The sequence below is a fragment of the Perognathus longimembris genome, chromosome 3 (genome assembly GCF_023159225.1).
Source record: "Perognathus longimembris pacificus isolate PPM17 chromosome 3, ASM2315922v1, whole genome shotgun sequence".
NCBI classification, from domain to species: Eukaryota; Metazoa; Chordata; class Mammalia; order Rodentia; family Heteromyidae; genus Perognathus; species Perognathus longimembris.
Window position 1 is genome coordinate 66,974,463 of NC_063163.1, and position 18,573 is coordinate 66,993,035.

Consider the following 18,573-nt stretch of genomic DNA (forward strand, 5'->3'; position numbering starts at 1 on the left):
ATGGTCTCTAGTAGCTCAATGTCTGGATAGGGGTGCTGGACCCCAGCTCCCCAGCCATAGAGAAAATGGCCCAAAACCAGGTTGGCGAGAAATGCATGTGGCAAGCTGGCCAGTGTCCCCAAGTGCTTTGCATGCAGGCGAGGCTGGGAGCTGCCCAGCCCCCACAAAGGAGAGGGGTACAGAGCAGGAGCCACCCCATGTGGCAGGCTGAGCCTCCTTAACTCCCAGGCAGCTTGCTGGGGGGCACCGCTGCCAGTCACACAGCTGGGCTGGTTCACCTGATGTGGGGACGGGACCAGCAGTGCCCCTGCCCACACCAGCTGGTAGAGCAACATGAGAAAGTGCATACAAAGGCCCTAAGGGAGGCCACAAGGTCCTGCTGTGTGTAAAGGGCACAGGCACGTGCAGCATGTAGACAGCACCACCTGCAGGAAGCCCCTAGGCCACAGCCGAGCTCAGCGCCAACAATAAGACTTGGTGGCAGAGTCCCATCCCTGACGCAGCTCTGCATGTGGGTGGCCCATGGTGCTGACTGCAAGCTAAACATGGGTCAGATGCATACTGTTGGCATTTAATAAATAGAAGCCTCCAGGGGTTTCTATAAAACTTAATCTGGGACCAGGCACACAGTAGGTGCACAGGTGTGGTGCTCAGGGGCTATGGAGCCCCCTGCATACTTCCTGCTCAAACAGTGGCACTTGCTGCAAGAAGGCTGTCCTGGTGCTGGCTATGTAGCTGGTGCTCACCTGGGCTCTGTGGTCTGTGGATAGGGCAGGCCCGGCGCCGAGGTCTGGGCTGCGGTATGCAGGTGCTCAGAAGCTGTAGGTCTGCTCCCCAGCGTGCCTGCATAGTGGGTACCCAACACGTGAGGACTAGGACTCTGATAAAGCCCCTGGCACACAGTAGGTGCTTAGTGTGGGGACTAGGCCCATGGCCCTACTGCCTGGCATATAGGAGGCACTTAGCATGGGCACTAAATTAAAAAAGCCTGTCATGTGTGGCACGTGGTAGGTGGGGTTTATTGTGAAAGAACACCACAGCCTGGCACACAGTACGTGCTTAGTCTATGGGGACTGAGCTTCTACCACTATGCAGTGCTTAGTGTATGTGCTCATGACTCAAAGCACAGTGCCTAGAACACGGCAGCTGCTCAGCGGGGGATCAGGACTGATACAGCTCATGCCACAGTGTGTGGTGCAGTTGGTCCTTGGCACGATGCACACAGTAGATGCTTAGTGTGCGGATCAGGAGTGTTCTACCCCATTGTGTACCATACAGTAGGCTCTCCGTCTGTGGGGACTGTCAAAGCCTCGGGCACACAGTAGGTGCTTATTGCGCAGAGCTTTGAGTTTGATAATGCCCCTGCTTGGTACCATGTGTGCAGCTGCTGTTTTTGTGTCACCACACAGTTATGCACTCAGTACGAGTCCTGCAGGTCCCCAATGGGCTGGCTGTATTGCCACCCCTCTCCAACACAGCAGGCATGCAGGAAATGAGCTTTCCCTGGTGTCCTCTCAAGTACCAGGCATGCTAATGGGTGCATAGTAGGTCTCGTGCTTTTATCAGTACTCCCCTTGGCGTGAGGGCTGGTGCGTAGTAGGTGCTGAGTGGCACTTTGCAATTCTCTCTGGCACGATGCATGGCACACAGCTGATACTCGGTAAACATATGCTCATGGTGGACAAGAACCTGCATACAGTAAGTGCCCAGTACATGGGGCATGGATTGCAATTTATGTTCATGTACTAGGGATTCAATAAGGGTGCTTCACACCTTATTCTTAAGAAGTCTCTGGCACTCCAGTAGGCCTTGAATATGATGAACTTTACTGATATTCCCGTTCTATGCCTGATGCACAGTAGATCTTCAAAAGGCACACTTCTAGTATTGTCCAGGAGGCCCTGGGCAAGTGCCTTGCACAAAGTAGGTGCCCAATGAACCAGGCTTGTGTTGTGCTTTCTGCCTAGGGTGATGGCTGCCACATCTTAAAATACACAGGTGTTCTGGAAGCAGATGCTTGGGGCACAGTAGGTGCCTAGCAAAAGCTCTGAAAGCCTTGGCCGGATGCGCTGTGCGGCCCGCGGCCACCCTGTGCCTAAGCCCCTCTGTGTGCCAGGCGTGCAGGCCCGCCCAGTGGGGGAGGGAGGGAAGGAGCATTCTTGGCCAGCCCTCCCCACTCATGCCACCGCCCATCCACCCGAGCATCTCACCTTTGGTTGACACCCGCTTCTTTTGGGTTCGACTTCTCTTTGGTTTGCTTCTGTTTTGTTTGTTATCATCTTCTTTTTTATTTTCTCTTTCCCATCTTTTGTTTCCCCGCCCATCCCACCCCTCCCCACGTTCTCCCCTCCAATAGAACCGTCCGCCCCCCCTCAAGACGTAAAATGTACCAGCATGCGCTCCACGGCCATTCTGGTAAGTTGGCGCCCGCCGCCGCCGGACACGCACAACGGGGCCCTGGTGGGCTACAGCGTCCGCTACCGACCGCTGGGCTCCGAGGACCCGGAAGCCAAGGAGGTGAACGGCATCCCCCCGACCACCACCCAGATCCTGCTCGAAGCCCTGGAAAAGTGGACCGAGTACCGGATCACCACCGTGGCGCACACCGAGGTCGGACCAGGGCCCGAGAGCTCGCCCGTGGTCGTCCGCACCGACGAGGACGGTAAGCAGCGCCCTCCCCCCGGCGGAGCGCCGGGCCGCCGGTTAGCAGGGGAGCCTCAAGGTGGCGGCGGCCGCAGCCCGCTCTGGTCCACGGACGGGGACGCACTGGGCCGGGAGGGCGAGGCGGGCGGGCGGGCCGGAGCCAGCCGGAGCTGCGGCGAGGGTGAGCGAGCCGGCGGGGCGCGGACGCGGGCTGGCGGGCGGGCGGACGCAGACAGACCTCGGCCACTCGGGATGCGGGACCGGCTGCCGCCTCCGCCTCTCCATCTTGCGCCCGGTAACGGCCCCGCTGCCCTCCCTCCCCGCCCGCCAGTGCCCAGCGCGCCGCCGCGGAAGGTGGAGGCGGAGGCGCTCAACGCCACGGCCATCCGCGTGCTGTGGCGCTCGCCCGCGCCCGGCCGCCAGCACGGCCAGATCCGCGGCTACCAGGTCCACTACGTGCGCATGGACGGCGCCGAGGCCCGCGGGCCGCCGCGCATCAAGGACGTCATGCTGGCCGATGCGCAGGTGCGGGCTGGGGGGGCGGGGCCCCCTGCTCCTCCTCCCCACCCCAGACCTCACACCCCTTCCCATCCCTCCTCCTCCCCCGCAGCCCCCCCTCCGTGCACCACCTCCTCCACCCCACACCCTCCACCCCTGTCCTCCTTACCCCACACCCCTCCTCCCCCTGCACCCTTCCCCTTCCCCCAGAAACCCTCTTTTCTTATACCTCTCTCTGTCTCTTCCCCCTCAGACCTCTACCCATCCATTCCTGCCCCCTCAGGCCCCCTGCACCCTTCCCCGGTCTCTATACCCTGTCCACCTCTCACCTTCCCACCAAGCCCTCACCTCCCACCCTATACCCCCTCACCCCTGCACCCTTACCTGCTCTGTCTCTACCCCTCCCCTGCCTCTGCTCCTCTGCCACCCTCTACCTCTACTGCCTGTCCCCACCCGCCCCCACCTCTGCCCTCCCCATCCCCCGCACCCACCCCCCACCTCTGCCCTCCCTATCCCCCTCACCCGCCCCCCCACCTCTGCCCTCCCTATCCCCCTCACCCGCCCCCCACCTCTGCTGCCTGGCTCGCTCACTTCCCTCCTCTCTCCCCGCGGCGCCTCCCGCTCAGTGGGAGATGGATGACACTGCTGAATATGTAAGTAGTGCCCGCCGCCCTGCCGCCCTACCAAGCGTGGGCCGTGCCGTGTTGTGACCTGCACGCCTCTCACCCCAGGGTCTCCTCCCTGTGCCGGAGTCCACCCCTCCTATCACCTCTGAGAGCAACTGGCATCAGGGATGTGGGCGCTGGCTGCACCTTGCCCCAGAGCGGCTTCCGCTGCTCCCTGGAGGACAGGGGGCACCAGGCAAAGGCCTGGACGGGGCTTCTGGCAGCTGTCACCCTGCAGCACAGGCTCCATGCTCAGGAGCAGAGGGCAGGCTGCGGTGTGGCTGGGGGCAGTTGGCTGGCTTCCCCTGGGATGCCTTTCTGCCCTAGGACGGGAGCCACCGTCTCTTGTTACATGAGCCCTGGCCTGGGGTGACCCATAGCCCTGCCCAGATGCCCCCTGAGGTCCAGAGAGGCGAAGTCCCTGTCACCACCAGGGCCCTGGGAGGAGACCCTGTGTGTGTGCATCCGTCCCCGTGCATGCGTGCAGACTCGCGCGCCGTGTGTGCAAGGCGGGTGCTTCCTCCAGGATGCCCACCGTTGGCTGAGGGCGGGGCGGTGGCCAGGGCTGACCTCAGTGCCCTGCTGGGGGGTCAGTGCAGGTGGAGCGGGGGCAGCAGAACAGGACGCTAGGATATGTAGATGGCTCATGGCTACAGAAGTGCCGCAGGTTGGGCAAATGGTGGACACCATGGCTGCTCCCACCTGAGAACCTAGCTATGCACGAGGGGGAGGTGCGAGGACCCCATGCTGGTCCAGAGCAGCTCAGGAGGAAGGCAGTGAGACTCCATCTCAACCAACAAGCCTGCTGTGGGGGTGTGTGCCTGTCATCCCAGCCTAGAGGCCTGGGGGGCGGGGGGCGGGGATCACAGTTCAAGGCCGGCCCAGAAGTGCAAGACTCTATCCAAAAAGTAATGACTACAAGAGTCTAAGGAATGGCTCCAGTTGTAGAGCTCCTGCCTGACAAGCTAAGGTCATTGGTTCAAACCCTGGTATGTGAAAAATAAGTCAGCTCTCTGGGCACAGCATATTGTATTGCATTTTGGCTGGGCACACACATAGAAGACACTTCTCAGAGGGAAGGGCTGATGTACTGGAATAACAATACTTACTGCTTTAATGACTTACTTCAACTTAAACTGCCAGATGCCAGTGGTTGATGCTTGTAACCCTAGCTACTCAGGAGGCTGAAATCTATAGATCTCAGTTCAAAGCCAGCGCAGGCCAGGAAAGACTGTGAGACTCTGCCCTAGTTACCTAAAGGCCAGATGTGGAAGTATAGCTTAAGTGGTGGAGCCCTAGCCTTGAGTGGGAAAGCTAGGGGGCAGCACCCCAGGTCCTGAGCCTGAGCCCCAGGGCCAGCACAGAGCAGCACCCAGTGGAGGCAGAGGCAAAGCCCTGGCCCCGGGCTGAGCGGGGCTGGGCACGTTAGAGGGGCCCGGAGGGGAGCCGCTGTGGTGGGCGCCTCTGTGTGAGGGGCAAGGGCGGAGCTGGGGCCTGGGGTGGGTGATGGTGCGGCTGGGCTGCATGTGCCTGGGGTGCTGCGTGCCGCCCCTGCATGCGTGTGTGCACGCACGTGTCTGCCCACAGCCGGGCCTCGGTGTCCCTTGCATTTGTCTGGGGCCCAGGAAGGGGATGGTCAGCCCATCAGTCCTGGCCTCTGTGGTGCTGACCCTGCTGCTGCCCACAGGAAATGGTCATCAGCAACCTGCAGCCTGAGACGGCCTACTCCATCACTGTGGCCGCCTACACCATGAAAGGCGACGGCGCGCGCAGCAAGCCCAAGGTGGTGGTGACCAAGGGAGCAGGTAGGAGGCGGCGCCTTGCCACAGCCGCTCAGCCCTCTCTCTCCTGAGCACCGACCAGACAGGAACCCTTCACCGCACCCCCGCCCCATCTGGGCCTGCACCGGTTCCGTGTCCCTACCCTAAAGCCCTTTTTGTGGCTGCCCCACTCCATCCTGGAGGGGGGAATTGGGCCACGTCCTAGCTGCCGCACAAAGCCCACGGCCAAGCCCGGGGCTCCGGGATGCTGCCTCCTTCCCTGGCGCTTGTGGCCATGGGGAGGTCAAGGCAGCGGAGGTCCAGCTTTCTTGCCCGAGCTTTCGTGAAACCCCCCCTTGCCCAACCCCGCACCCCCGGGAGGGTCGGGTGGGAACTGGGGGGGCTCTGACAGCAGATGGACGGGGAAGGCGTGGTGGCCTCGGGTGGGAAGGGCGTGGGGTCCCCGGCGCCCCTTCTCCCGGCGGGGGCGCCGCCCTGAGCCCCGGTCCCCTCTGTCCCCGTCTGTCCCCGCAGTGCTGGGCCGCCCCACCCTGTCGGTGCAGCAGACCCCCGAGGGCAGCCTGCTGGCCCGCTGGGAGCCCCCGGCCGGCAGCGCCGACGACCCGGTGCTCGGCTACCGGCTGCGGTTCGGGCGCGAGGACGAGGCGGCGGCCACGCTGGAGCTGCCGGCCACACAGGCGCAGTTCGCGGCGCCTGCGCACAAGGGCGCCACCTACGTGTTCCGGCTGGCGGCACGCGGGCGCGGCGGGCTGGGTGAGGAGGCGGCGGCGGCGCTCAGCCTGCCCGAGGACGCGCCGCGCGGGCACCCGCGCATCCTGGAGGCGGCGGGCAACGCCTCGGCCGGCACCGTGCTGCTGCGCTGGCTCCCGCCCGCGCCCGCCGAACGCAACGGCGCCATCATCAAGTACACCGTGGCCGTGCGCGAGGCCGGCGCGCCGGGGCCCGCGCGCGAGACGGAGCTGCCCGCGGCCGCCGAGCCCGGCGCCGAGGCGGCGCTCACGCTGCGCGGCCTGCAGCCCGACACGGCCTACGACCTGCAAGTGCGCGCGCACACGCGCCGCGGGCCCGGTCCCTACAGCCCCGCCGTGCGCTACCGCACCTTCCTGCGGGACCAAGGTAGGCAGGCGCCCCCGCCCCGCCCGGCCCCAGGTAAGTGCCTGGACGGACACGGACGCACGCGGGCTCCGGCCGCCGCCGCCGGCACAGGTGGGACCGGCCCGAGGCCCCGAGGCCCCGCGCCACCCTCGTCACCCCCTCCCCAGCGCCGTCGCCGCGGCCCCGCAGGGACCCGGGCAGGGCAGGCCGGCCGGCCGGGCACAGCGACCGCAGGGACCGCAGGGAGCGCCGGGCCCCCGCGCCACCCTCACGCGCCCTCCTCTCTCTCTCCCCGCCCGCCGCTCCAACCCCAGTCTCGCCCAAGAACTTCAAGGTGAAGATGATCATGAAGACGTCGGTGCTGCTGAGCTGGGAGTTCCCAGACAACTACAACTCCCCCACGCCCTACAAGGTGCGCCCGGCTCACCCTGCGTGGAACGTGGAGCAGAGAGCGGAGGCCCCGCCTCCAGCCGGCTCAGTCTGGGACTGCAGTTGAGCCGGGCCCTGCCGCCCAGCCTGTGGCATTAGTGGATTTAGTATGAGATGGAGTCTCAGCCTGAACTGAAACACCGTCAAGGCCCTGCTGGGGCATGGGCTCCGTTTGGAGTTGGGGCGGAGTCTAGGGTCAGGGGTCAGTTACTGATGGGGCTTATCCTAGCACTGGGGCGCAGGGCGAGGTCAGGTGCCTTCTCACACCAGGGCCCAATCCCTGGGCAGTGTTTAAGATTGAGTCTGAGATAGAGGCTCAGTTTGGCTCAGATGTGATGAGGATCAAGACTCAGCGATAGTGTTCTGCCTTAGGCCTGCTTTCAGTTGGGTAGGTGCCAAATTAAGGCCCGGAATCAGGGCTAAGTCTAAGGTTTAGGCAAGACAGACTCAGAATTGGTTCTCTACCTGGGGCAGAGGTTCAGTCCGTAGTTAAGGCTGAGCCTGGGGTGGGGCTCTGGGGGGCTGAGCTCTGGCACCCCGGCCCACAGATCCAGTACAATGGGCTCACACTGGATGTGGATGGCCGCACCACCAAGAAGCTCATCACGCACCTCAAGCCACACACTTTCTACAACTTCGTGCTCACCAACCGCGGCAGCAGCCTGGGTGGCCTGCAGCAGACAGTCACTGCCTGGACCGCCTTCAACCTGCTGAGCAGCAAGCCCAGCATTGCACCCAAGCCCGATGCCGACGGCTTCATCGTGGTCTACTTGCCCGATGGCCAGAGCCCCGTGCCCGTGCAGTACGTGTCCTGCCCTGAGCTGCTGCTCCTCCCTGGCCGGGAGCAAGGCTGGGGCTCTGGGCTGGTGGGAGGACTCTGCCCGAGAGCCGTGAAGAAGGGAGGGCTGCAACATGGGGGAGCTGGAGCCGGGGCTTCAGAGCCTAGGATGGCATGGAGTCAGCCTTTGAGGCGAGGGCACAGCATAGTCCTGGGAGCAGGGGTCACCAGCAGCTGGGCACAGGGGACGCTTGTCACCAGAGCCACGATTCTCCCACCCGCCACAGGAGCTACTTTATCGTGATGGTGCCACTGCGTAAGTCTCGTGGCGGCCAGTTCCTGACCCCGCTAGGCAGCCCAGAGGACATGGACCTGGAGGAGGTGAGGCCTGGGCCCCGCATGGGGGTGGGGGTGGGAGAGGGGGGAGGGGCATTGCCCTTCTCCCCTGCAAGCCATCCATGGGGTGGAGCATATGGCTGCCCTTCACTGCAAGCCACCCAAGAGTGTATGGCCAGGCTGATGTCTGAGCCACCCGCACCTCTGTTCCCCAGCTGATCCAAGACATCTCCCGGCTGCAGAGGCGCAGCCTACGGCACTCTCGCCAGCTGGAGGTGCCCCGACCCTACATTGCAGCCCGCTTCTCCGTCCTGCCCGCCATCTTCCATCCAGGGAACCAGAAACAATATGGTGGCTTTGACAACCGGGGCCTGGAGCCTGGCCACCGCTATGTGCTATTCGTGCTCGCTGTGCTGCAGAAGAGTGAGCCTGTAAGTCCTACATGGCGTCTGCCCATATCCAGACACTGTGGCAGCCCCCGGTGCGGCCCAGCCCGTCCCCAAAACCTCCCCACATCCTCCCGCTCCCTCTAGTCAGGCCTACATAGAGGGAAGGGCTTGAGGTAGAAAAGACTCCTGGGCAAGGCTTCCTACAGGAGGAGATTTTGGGGCTGAGGTTTTTAAGAGCTGATTAGGAGTTCTCCAAGAAGAATTTGCATAAGGCCCAGAGGTCTTCATTGAGCCGGAGTAGTGTACAGGGGAAGGGAGGGGAGGGGAGGAGGAGAGGAGGAAGAGGGGGAGAGGTGGGAGTACCCTCTGCTGTGGGGGATGTCTGTAGGCTGCAGCAGGTCTGTGTTGGAGCTGAGCACTGACACCCCACTGGTCCCCACAGACGTTTGCAGCCAGCCCCTTCTCAGACGCCTTCCAGCTGGACAACCCTGACCCCCAGCCCATCGTGGACGGCGAGGAGGGCCTCATCTGGGTGGTGGGGCCCGTGCTAGCCGTGGTCTTCATCATCTGCATCGTCATTGCCATCCTGCTCTACAAGAAGTGAGTCCCCCAGCCTGGGGGGCCTGGGCCAGGCTCCTCCCCTGGGCGGGACGGGGCTGTCTGGCCAGGCGACTGTGGGGGGGCATCTGGGGTCTGGTGTAGTATGCCTGCCAGAACAAGCTGTGTGTCCCAACCTGAGTGATGGTGCTTCCTGAGGAGGCCGTTGCTCAGAGAGGTGAAGGAAGTGGCCGGGTCCCCATGGCCAGCACAGCCTGACCTCCATTTTCCTTCTTCCTCTTGCCTGTGTCCATCCGGTTTGGGGAGCAGCAAACCCGACAGGTAAGAACTGGGCTGCAGGCTAGGGTGGACAAGATGAGCGGAAGGGACAGGGCGTACGCGCGTGCTCCTGGGTCGCTCTGCTGGGACCAAGAGTCAGAACTGAGATTCAGCATCGCTGCTGTCTGGGACCAGGGCTCAGTGTGCCCTCACTACTGCACTTTCTGGGGGACTACCTTATATGCCCATGTGTGTGCCCGCACGTGTGGGTGTGAGTACTGTGGATCACCCACCGAGCCTTCCCTCTTCCTCCCCTGAAGTAAGCGCAAGGACTCGGAGCCCCGCACCAAATGCCTGCTGAACAATGCCGACCCTGCCCCCCACCACCCCAAGGACCCCGTGGAGATGCGACGCATTAACTTCCAGACGCCAGGTGCGCACCCATGCTTGCTGCGGCACACGCTGCCCCGCACCCCGGTGTGGCTGGGGTCCTGACTCTGACCCCCCAAGGCGGGTCTGATGCTGCACTCGGCCCTGCTACACCCATGCTGGCTGTCTTACCTGGGAGCCCAAGAAATGTAACCACTCCTTGGCCAGAAGGCCCTGGTCACCGGGAGTCCCCGCAGCTGTGGCTCCCACCTCCTCTCAGACCCACACCCTGCCGAACCTGAGGGGCAAGGGAGTGACAGACTCCCTTCCTTGGGGCTCAACCAGGCGCTTGGGGCACAGTGTGTTCCCATTCTCCCACCGCTGTCCCGTGGCGTGGCTGCCTGTCCTCCGCGCTGTCCTGTCCCTCTGTCCGGGTCACCTGGTAGTCCGTGCCTGGCGTAGGGCGTTCCCGGGGTCTCCTGCTGTCCCCTCGCCAGGGCTCTGCCATCCCCCCGCCTCTGCCTCCCTGCCCCAGAGCTGGCTTCTGCCCATCCGTTCTTCACACACAAATGGCCTCCCCCAAGGGGGCGGTCTCCAGATGTCACAAGCTCACTTTCCCTGCTGGCTCTGAACAAGGGCTTGTTTCCGCCTCAAGAGGTTCCCCTGTGTCGTGTGTCTGTTGTCCCCCGGTGGATTTGTGGCCTGACCCCCACATTTTCCTTGCCCGTATCCTCCGCTGGGGACACACAGCCAGGCTGCTCCATACTGGGGGACATACAGACACACCTCAGCCTCTGGGGTCTTGCTGGCATGGCAGCTAAGGAGCAGCCATTGTCCCGTGGGCTGGTGAGTGCCCGGCCCTGGTGCCCTGCGTGGGCCACGCTGCACCTCGCTGTCGTTTATTTATTGTTTACTGTCTCTGCAGATGCGGGCCTCAGCGGCCCCCTCGGGGAGCCAGGGTTCCACTTGGAAAGTTAGTTCCTGACCGCTGTCTCTGCTTCCTCCCGCCCCGTTTGTTCCCCTCCACTCCTGTCCCCATCCTGCCTCCTGTCTGTCTGCAAGGCCACAGCCTCTCCCGCGGGTGCCTGGGGGTGGACATGGGGGGCCATGATGGGACAGGGGAGACCTGGCGCTCAAGCATTGGCAAGACCGGCCTAGAGTCCCCCGATGTGGGCCTGGAGGGACCCTGGGGGTTGTAGCGGATTCACCGGCTAGCCTGGGATGTCTCAGTGACTGGTGCCCAGCTCACAGAATTGGGTGCCCAGCCAGGTCTGGCAGACATAGACACACAGAAGGGAGACCCCAGCCACCAGAGCCCTTCAGGTGTGCGACAAAGCCAGGGACAGCCAGCCACACATCTGTGCCACCTGCTGCCTCCGCCCTGGGCACCACCATTCTCTCTGCACTTCCTGCTTCTCACCACAAAGTCTGGAGGGCTCCTCTCTCTCTCTCTCTCTCTCTCTCTCTCTCTCTCTCACACACACACACACACACACACACACACACACACACACACACACAGCTTACTCCAGCCCCTGAACCCCAGCCAGGTTAGGGGGAGGGACAGCAAGCCACAGTGGGGACACAGCCCCACACCACACCACCTTTTAAGTCAGAAGTCTGGAGAAGCCACCCAGAGCCCCCTTCCCGCTTCTAACTGCTGCTCTCGAGATGGGCTGACCCTGTAGGGCCCCCGCCACGTAGCCCAGGGCAGCCAGGCCACCCGCGCTGCTGCTTACCGCGGGGCTGTCCTTATCCGCAGGCATGCTCAGCCACCCTCCCATCCCCATCGCCGACATGGCCGAGCACACTGAGCGCCTGAAGGCCAACGACAGCCTCAAGCTCTCCCAGGAGTACGAGGTGAGCCCCGCCCCCCACCCTCCGCACCTGTGACCCTGCCAACCCGCCTGACCCCTGACCCAACCCCTGCTCTGCAGTCCATCGACCCCGGACAGCAGTTCACATGGGAACACTCCAACCTGGAGGTGAACAAGCCCAAGAACCGCTATGCCAACGTCATTGCCTATGACCACTCCCGGGTCATCCTGCAGCCCATCGAAGGTAACCTAACAGCCCCGCCCTCCTCAGGCCACTCCCCCGCCCTCCCGCCGCCCCCTCGTCTCCCTCCTCACGCTGACCTGGTGCGGCCAGAGGCTGCCTGGAGGCTGTGGTGGCCGGGCAAGGCCCTGGGCTCGCTGAGTCCAGTGCCTGGCTGCCTCCCTCGCCGCAGGCCTTGTGGGCAGCGACTACATCAATGCCAACTACGTGGACGGCTACCGGCGGCAAAACGCCTACATTGCCACGCAAGGGCCCCTGCCCGAGACCTTCGGCGACTTCTGGCGGATGGTGTGGGAGCAGCGCTCCGCCACCATCGTCATGATGACGCGGCTGGAGGAGAAGTCCCGGGTGAGGCGCGAGTCCTCGTGTCCCCAGCCCCGGCCGGCCGCAGCCCCCGCTAACGCCCTCCCCCCCCCCCCACCGTTACAGATCAAGTGCGACCAGTACTGGCCCAACCGGGGCACCGAGACCTACGGCTTCATCCAGGTCACGCTGTTGGACACCATCGAGCTAGCCACATTCTGCGTGCGCACCTTCTCCCTGCACAAGGTGGGGGCCGCACCTGCCAGAGCCCCCCCCGTCTCCCAGCCGTGCGTGGGGCTCGCCTGGGTGGAAGGGGTGGCCACGCTCCATGACATGAGTCTGTGTGTTGTAATGAGAGGTGCCGCTAACAAAGGGGTGAGCTAGAGCCTCAGGCAGGAGGAGGAGCAGAGGTTGGGGGTCAGCATGCACATGAAGGGGGAGTCGGGAGGAGACGGCAGACCCCTGTCTCGCAGAGGCCCAGCACAGGAAGAGCCCAGTGTGGAGGGGGGGGTGCTGTGGGGAGCCACGGCTGGGCTCCAGGAGGGAGGACTGGGGCTTTGGCCCTGAGGACGGTGGGGCTGTGGCCAGGGAAGCGGGCCCTCGGGGCTGCGGAGGGATGGGCCCAGGAGGCGGCGGCAGGGACCGGGTGTGGGGCAGGGCCAGCGTGGACAGAGCCGGCCAGGAGGGAGGGAGAAGCCCTCGGTGGGTTGGAGACAGACCAGAAGCATGGTGACGGTGTTGGTTATGGTTGCCAGGCCTGGCCCCAGGGCTGGGGGCTGAGCAGAAGGGCGGAGCCAGCCTCGGAAGGTAAGGGGAGGACCCTCGGGTGTGCCGTGACCCTGTGGCTCTGTCCCCAGAATGGCTCCAGTGAGAAACGCGAGGTCCGCCACTTCCAGTTCACGGCGTGGCCGGACCACGGGGTGCCCGAGTACCCCACGCCCTTCCTGGCCTTCCTGAGGAGGGTGAAGACCTGCAACCCGCCTGACGCGGGCCCCATTGTGGTCCACTGCAGGTGCGGCCGCCCTGCCCCCCCGGCCCCCCCCGGCCCCGCCCCATGGCCCCGGCCCCGCCGCCCCTGAGCGCCCCGCGCTGTCCCATCTCCACAGCGCCGGCGTGGGCCGCACCGGCTGCTTCATTGTCATCGACGCCATGCTGGAGCGGATCAGGCCTGAGAAGACAGTGGACGTGTATGGCCACGTGACGCTCATGCGCTCGCAGCGCAACTACATGGTGCAGACGGAGGACCAGTACAGCTTCATCCACGAGGCGCTGCTGGAGGCTGTGGGCTGCGGCAACACCGAGGTCCCCGCGCGCAGCCTCTACACCTACATCCAGAAGCTGGCTCAGGTGGAGCCCGGGGAGCACGTCACCGGCATGGAGCTGGAGTTCAAGGTGAGGGCCAGCTGGAGGTGGCCGCCACGGGGTCTGAGGGCCTGCGGAGCCGGGGACCAACCGGCAGGGGTCATCTGAGCCTGTGGCTGCCCTGTGCCTGGAGAAAGCAGGACCCCCTCCTGATGGCCGCCTGTCCTTCCCACCCCTACAGCGCCTGGCCAACTCCAAGGCCCACACCTCCCGCTTTATCAGTGCCAATCTGCCTTGTAACAAGTTCAAAAACCGCCTGGTGAATGTCATGCCCTACGAGAGCACGCGCGTCTGCCTGCAGCCCATCCGGGGCGTGGAGGGCTCCGACTACATCAATGCCAGCTTCATCGATGGCTATAGGTGCCTGGCCCTGGGCCCCGGGAGGCTGGAGCCCTGTCCTGAGGGGCTGAGGAGACAGAGCTGGGCCCTCACACTGAGCCGCACCTCAAGCCTTGGGCTGCAGAGCTTGGGTGGGGCCTCTGCCTCATGCATGCTGGGGTTTCAGCGGGCTGCTGTTCCCAGCTCTGGGACATTTTTAGGCCCCTGAGGGACATGAGCATGGAACAATATTATTGGCTCTGGCCCTAGGACTCTGGCCTCCGGGTTGGTGCAGAGGCTCTGGGGTGAAAGGACTTGTGGCTTCCTTGAGGAGGCTGGCAGATCCCCACGTGGCGCGGGCACTAGGAGAGAGGGGCACCCCCTCAGTGGCCCCCATCTCCACCCCACAGGCAGCAGAAGGCCTACATAGCGACACAGGGGCCTCTGGCCGAGAGCACTGAGGACTTCTGGCGCATGCTGTGGGAGAACAACTCCACCATCGTGGTCATGCTCACCAAGCTGCGCGAGATGGGCCGGGTGAGCAGGGCCCTAGGGGGTGGGCAGGGGGTGGGCAGGGGATGGGGGGAGGGGCAGCCTCCCCCGACAGCCCTGAAACTCAGCTGACAGTGGCCCCGTGCTCCCACAGGAGAAGTGCCACCAGTACTGGCCAGCCGAGCGGTCCGCCCGCTACCAGTACTTCGTGGTGGACCCCATGGCCGAGTACAACATGCCTCAGTACATCCTGCGTGAGTTCAAGGTCACCGACGCCCGGGTGAGCCGGGGGCCCGTGAGGAGAGGGCGGTGGATGGCCCGAGGTCCCAGCCTGCTTTCTCCATCCCCCCACATTCCCTATTGGATGGCAGCCTGCATGCAGAGCGTTCTTGCCTTAAATTATGTCTGCCCCCTGTCAGGCAGGCAGTGTGTGCTTTACCCATCCCCAAGCGTCGAGGTGAAGTCCAGGCTCCAGCACAGGAAGGGGGCTCCTGGCCTCTCCCTGGGATGATGGTGGGGAGGGGGTCTGTCCCCTGGCCAGTAGAAGCAAAGGCTCTGGGGCAGAAAGGAGGGAGATGGGGGGTGGTTGATCTGTGGGGGAGGCGCTGGGTCCCTGTGTACCAAGTCTCTCTCTCAAGGAGGCAGGCTGTAGAGTGGTGTTTGGGGGTTCCTGGGAGTCCTGGGTATGGCTAAGGATAGATGTGTAGACAGGTGAGAAGAGGTACTTTGGGGTGGGGACTTAGTGAAGTGGGGGGCCTCTCAGAGACAGAGGCCCAGACTTAGTGTGGGGTGGGGGAAGGTGGCAGAGATGGGGCCCAGCCGCCCACTTGCTAGGGACACAAATTGGAATCTGTGGGCATGGTGGTGACCACGGCAGTGGGCAAGGGTGAGGAGGACTGAGGCCAGGGCTCGGAGGGCTGAGGTGGCAGCACAAGGCGGCCCAGCGAGAGCTGCGGGAATTGCTGTGGCTGTCCAGCAGTGCCAGGTAACCAGGGTGGGAAGTGAGGCAGCACCCCAGGGAGGGGTGGCTTTGCTGCAGGGTGGCATGCTAACGCAGAAGACGGGTTTCAGGAAGGCTGGTGGGTGGCTGGGGGGCACCCTGCTGCTCGCTAAGCAGTGGTTCAGCGGCCTGCAAGAGATTGGGTGATGGCAGGATTTGGGTTCCCAAAGGGGGTGAAGTGTCACTCCCAGCCAAGGTTGGCCTGGCGGGGTTGGTGGTGGGTGGTGCTTGGCAGGCAAGGTTGTCTAGGGAGGGCAGAGCTGAGCTCCAGGTGATGGGGGACAAGGTGAGGTGGGCAGAGCTGTCGTCATGGACCGAGAGGTGGCAGCCCCTCGCTGGCACTTGAGTCCCTCTCCTGGAGTGAAGCACTCTGGGCCTCCAGAAGGAGCATCTGCTCACAAGGGGCAGGAGTAGGGGACAGGTGGCCACGGGTGGTGACCACAGCACTGGCCATGTTGCGCTGCAGGACGGCCAGTCGCGGACAGTGCGACAGTTCCAGTTTACGGACTGGCCGGAGCAGGGCGTGCCCAAATCAGGTGAGGGCTTCATCGACTTCATCGGCCAGGTGCACAAGACCAAGGAGCAGTTCGGCCAGGACGGGCCCATCTCCGTGCACTGCAGGTGGGCGGGGCTAGCTGCCGCAAGGGGAGGGTCCTGCAGCGGGCGGGACTAGCTGCCATGGGAGGGCCCTCTGCGGTGGGCGGGGCTAGCAGCCGCGAGGGGTGGGCCCTCTGCAGTGGGTGGGCCGCACCGGGCTCCCCTCACACCACACCTCACCCGCCGCCTCCCACAGCGCTGGCGTGGGCAGGACCGGTGTGTTCATCACGCTGAGCATCGTGCTGGAGCGCATGCGCTACGAGGGCGTGGTGGACATATTCCAGACCGTGAAGATGCTGCGGACGCAGAGACCAGCCATGGTGCAGACGGAGGTGCGGGGGGAGGGGGGGAGGGAGGAGAGGAAGAGGGCGGCCTCCATCCCTCCTCAGTTCCCATCAGCCCACCCACGGCCATAGCGCGCCCAACCCCCTGACAGCCCCATGGGGAAACCGAGGCCCGCGGTCACGTGCGGGTCACCGCCCCGGGGCCGCAGGGCTGGTGCCAAGGACGCGTGCCCTCTCCGCAGGACGAGTACCAGTTCTGCTACCAGGCGGCGCTGGAGTACCTCGGGAGCTTCGACCACTATGCAACCTAAAGCCATGGACCCGCCCGGCCCGGCCCGGCCGCCCGCACGCGCGACACCGGCTTGGTCTCCAGGATGGGGCCCGGGGCGTCGGCGCCCCCACCCCGCCGCCCGCAGGCGCCTTCGATACTTAGAACATTCCTGATCTCCTGACTCCGAACCCGCGGCCCGAGCCAGGACCGCACGGGGACCCCGCCGGGACCGCGCCACCGCCGCTCAGTCATGTTTGGTTTGGTTTTGGTTTTTTTAAATAGTGTATTTTTTTTCACTTTTTTTCTTTTTAAAAAGACTTGCCGGTCAACGACGTGAAGACCCATCTTGCTTATTCATATTCCGTTCAAAGACAGTCTATTTTTTCACGATGGAGCCCCGCCCGCGGCGGCCGCAGGGGCCCGTGCCCCAGCCTCGGCCCGGCCGTCGATGCCACCACCCGCCGTCCCTGCCGTCCCCGCTGCCCCGGAGACAAAGACTTCGGTGCCTGCCCTGCCTTCCTTCCCTTTTGGTTTTTTAATTAAGTTTCATGAGTACCAGGTTTTCAAGTCCCAGTCCAAGGCCGCGGCGGGCGCGGCCAAGCTGCGTCGCCCCAGGAGGGGACGGACGGAGGGACGCGGCCCAGCTCCTCCTGTGCGGCCCGCGCCCGCGGCGGGAGCCCGGCCGGGACTGGGGGCCCGCCCTGCCCCGCCCTGCCCCGCCCAAGCGCGGGTTTCCCTCTTTGTATGCACGGAGCCCGCGGGCACCGCGCGTGTATGTAGATAAATCGACTTTGTATTAAAGGGAGATGGTCCGACCGGGCCACTGCAGTTTCATTTGCGCCACCGGCCCGGAGGGCACGGAGCTACGGCAGCTGCCTCCAGTTCTCACGAGGCGACCGGGACTCTGGGCTGCACTCATACGCGAGTCGCTTCTCACGCAAGGAGAAAACAGGTTCAGAGGGGACGGCACCAACCTGTCCCATAGCTAGAAGCCGGCGAGCAGGGCCTGGCCCCCCACAGCCCTAGCCGCCAGCCCTGACCCGCTCCACCTGTGGCCATGGGGCAGGCTTGAGCCCCCTTCCCGGTCCTGGGACACCAGCCAGCCGCACCTGCTCACACGAGGAATCAAAATGAAGTTACAAGTGTTTACATCCTAAGTACTACAAAATACACATTACAGACTAAAATTCAAAAGTCTAGAACACATTTTCAAATTGAGTGAACCCAAAAACGACCCCAGCTCCAGTTCAAGACAATTGTTAAGGCATTGAATAGCAATACAGGAGAGGAGGGAAGATGGAGGTGGAGACCATCCCCAATAGGGGTCCTTTGAATGATCAAAATGCCATTCACCCCACACCATATACACGACCACCATAGCCACCAGAAGCAAGTTATCATGGAAAGAATTGAAGGGGCACGGGATGGGGGACAGTAGCCCCACGGGATGGGGGTACAGGAGCCGGCCTGGGAGGACACCTGTCTCCTGTGGGGTGGGAGAAGGGCAGGTAGGGAGCAGAGGAATAAACTGAGCAGAAAACCATGTGAGGACCGCATTTGGTAACCTCTGAATGCACACGTAGGGAGAGGAACCTCACGTCACACTGTGACAGAGGAAAGAAAAGACAAAAGTGCAAGCCTGACCTACGTGAATCATCAGGACCTTACCAATACAATAGGCTCTCGTGCACCTAGAGCTCCTACTCAATCCTCAAAGGCCAGTACTAAAGTCCGTTGTAAGAAAGCACCTCTGATTGCCTCCTATACATGTAGCTCTGGGTTCGATTCCCCAGCACCACATATACAGAAAACGGCCAGAAGTGGCGCTGTGGCTCAAGTGGCAGAGTGCTAGCCTTGAGCAAAAAGAAGCCAGGGGCAGTGCTCAGGCCCTGAGTCCAAGGCCCAGGACTGGCAAAAAAAAAAAAAAGAAAGCACCTCTGAGCCTGGTGTCCAGCTCACGCCCACCGAGCAGTATCCCTTCTCTTTGGACCAACCACACTGGCCCGGTGATACCACAGGGAGAAAGTGAAAGCAGACACATTCATTAAGCACCTAGTGTAGGGCCTGACCACAGACCCTGGTCAAGATC

General features: G+C 63.4%; 1 protein-coding gene across 7 annotated transcripts in view; it reads left to right on the forward strand.

Annotated features, from left to right (window-relative positions):
- The window catches only part of Ptprs (protein tyrosine phosphatase receptor type S), a 65,531-nt gene extending 48,227 nt beyond the window's left edge, over positions 1-17,304 (forward strand). For 2 of the 7 annotated variants that reach the window (XM_048341915.1, XM_048341920.1), the window contains exons 11-34: positions 2,357-2,662; positions 2,975-3,168; positions 5,494-5,611; positions 6,101-6,703; positions 6,997-7,094; positions 7,660-7,913; positions 8,177-8,270; positions 8,441-8,656; positions 9,057-9,214; positions 9,482-9,493; positions 9,751-9,863; positions 10,725-10,772; positions 11,562-11,659; positions 11,737-11,860; positions 12,030-12,205; positions 12,287-12,406; positions 13,018-13,172; positions 13,267-13,552; positions 13,704-13,882; positions 14,251-14,377; positions 14,487-14,612; positions 15,799-15,953; positions 16,126-16,261; positions 16,456-17,304. In XM_048341915.1, the coding sequence (XP_048197872.1) occupies positions 2,357-2,662; positions 2,975-3,168; positions 5,494-5,611; positions 6,101-6,703; positions 6,997-7,094; positions 7,660-7,913; positions 8,177-8,270; positions 8,441-8,656; positions 9,057-9,214; positions 9,482-9,493; positions 9,751-9,863; positions 10,725-10,772; positions 11,562-11,659; positions 11,737-11,860; positions 12,030-12,205; positions 12,287-12,406; positions 13,018-13,172; positions 13,267-13,552; positions 13,704-13,882; positions 14,251-14,377; positions 14,487-14,612; positions 15,799-15,953; positions 16,126-16,261; positions 16,456-16,524 (3,965 nt within the window). In that variant the 3' untranslated portion in view covers positions 16,525-17,304. The remainder of the gene's footprint in view (positions 1-2,356; positions 2,663-2,974; positions 3,169-5,493; positions 5,612-6,100; positions 6,704-6,996; positions 7,095-7,659; positions 7,914-8,176; positions 8,271-8,440; positions 8,657-9,056; positions 9,215-9,481; positions 9,494-9,750; positions 9,864-10,724; positions 10,773-11,561; positions 11,660-11,736; positions 11,861-12,029; positions 12,206-12,286; positions 12,407-13,017; positions 13,173-13,266; positions 13,553-13,703; positions 13,883-14,250; positions 14,378-14,486; positions 14,613-15,798; positions 15,954-16,125; positions 16,262-16,455) is intronic. The other 5 variants (XM_048341921.1, XM_048341923.1, XM_048341918.1 and 2 more) reach the window with 4 other exon arrangements.
- The last annotated feature ends 1,269 nt before the right edge of the window (positions 17,305-18,573 follow it).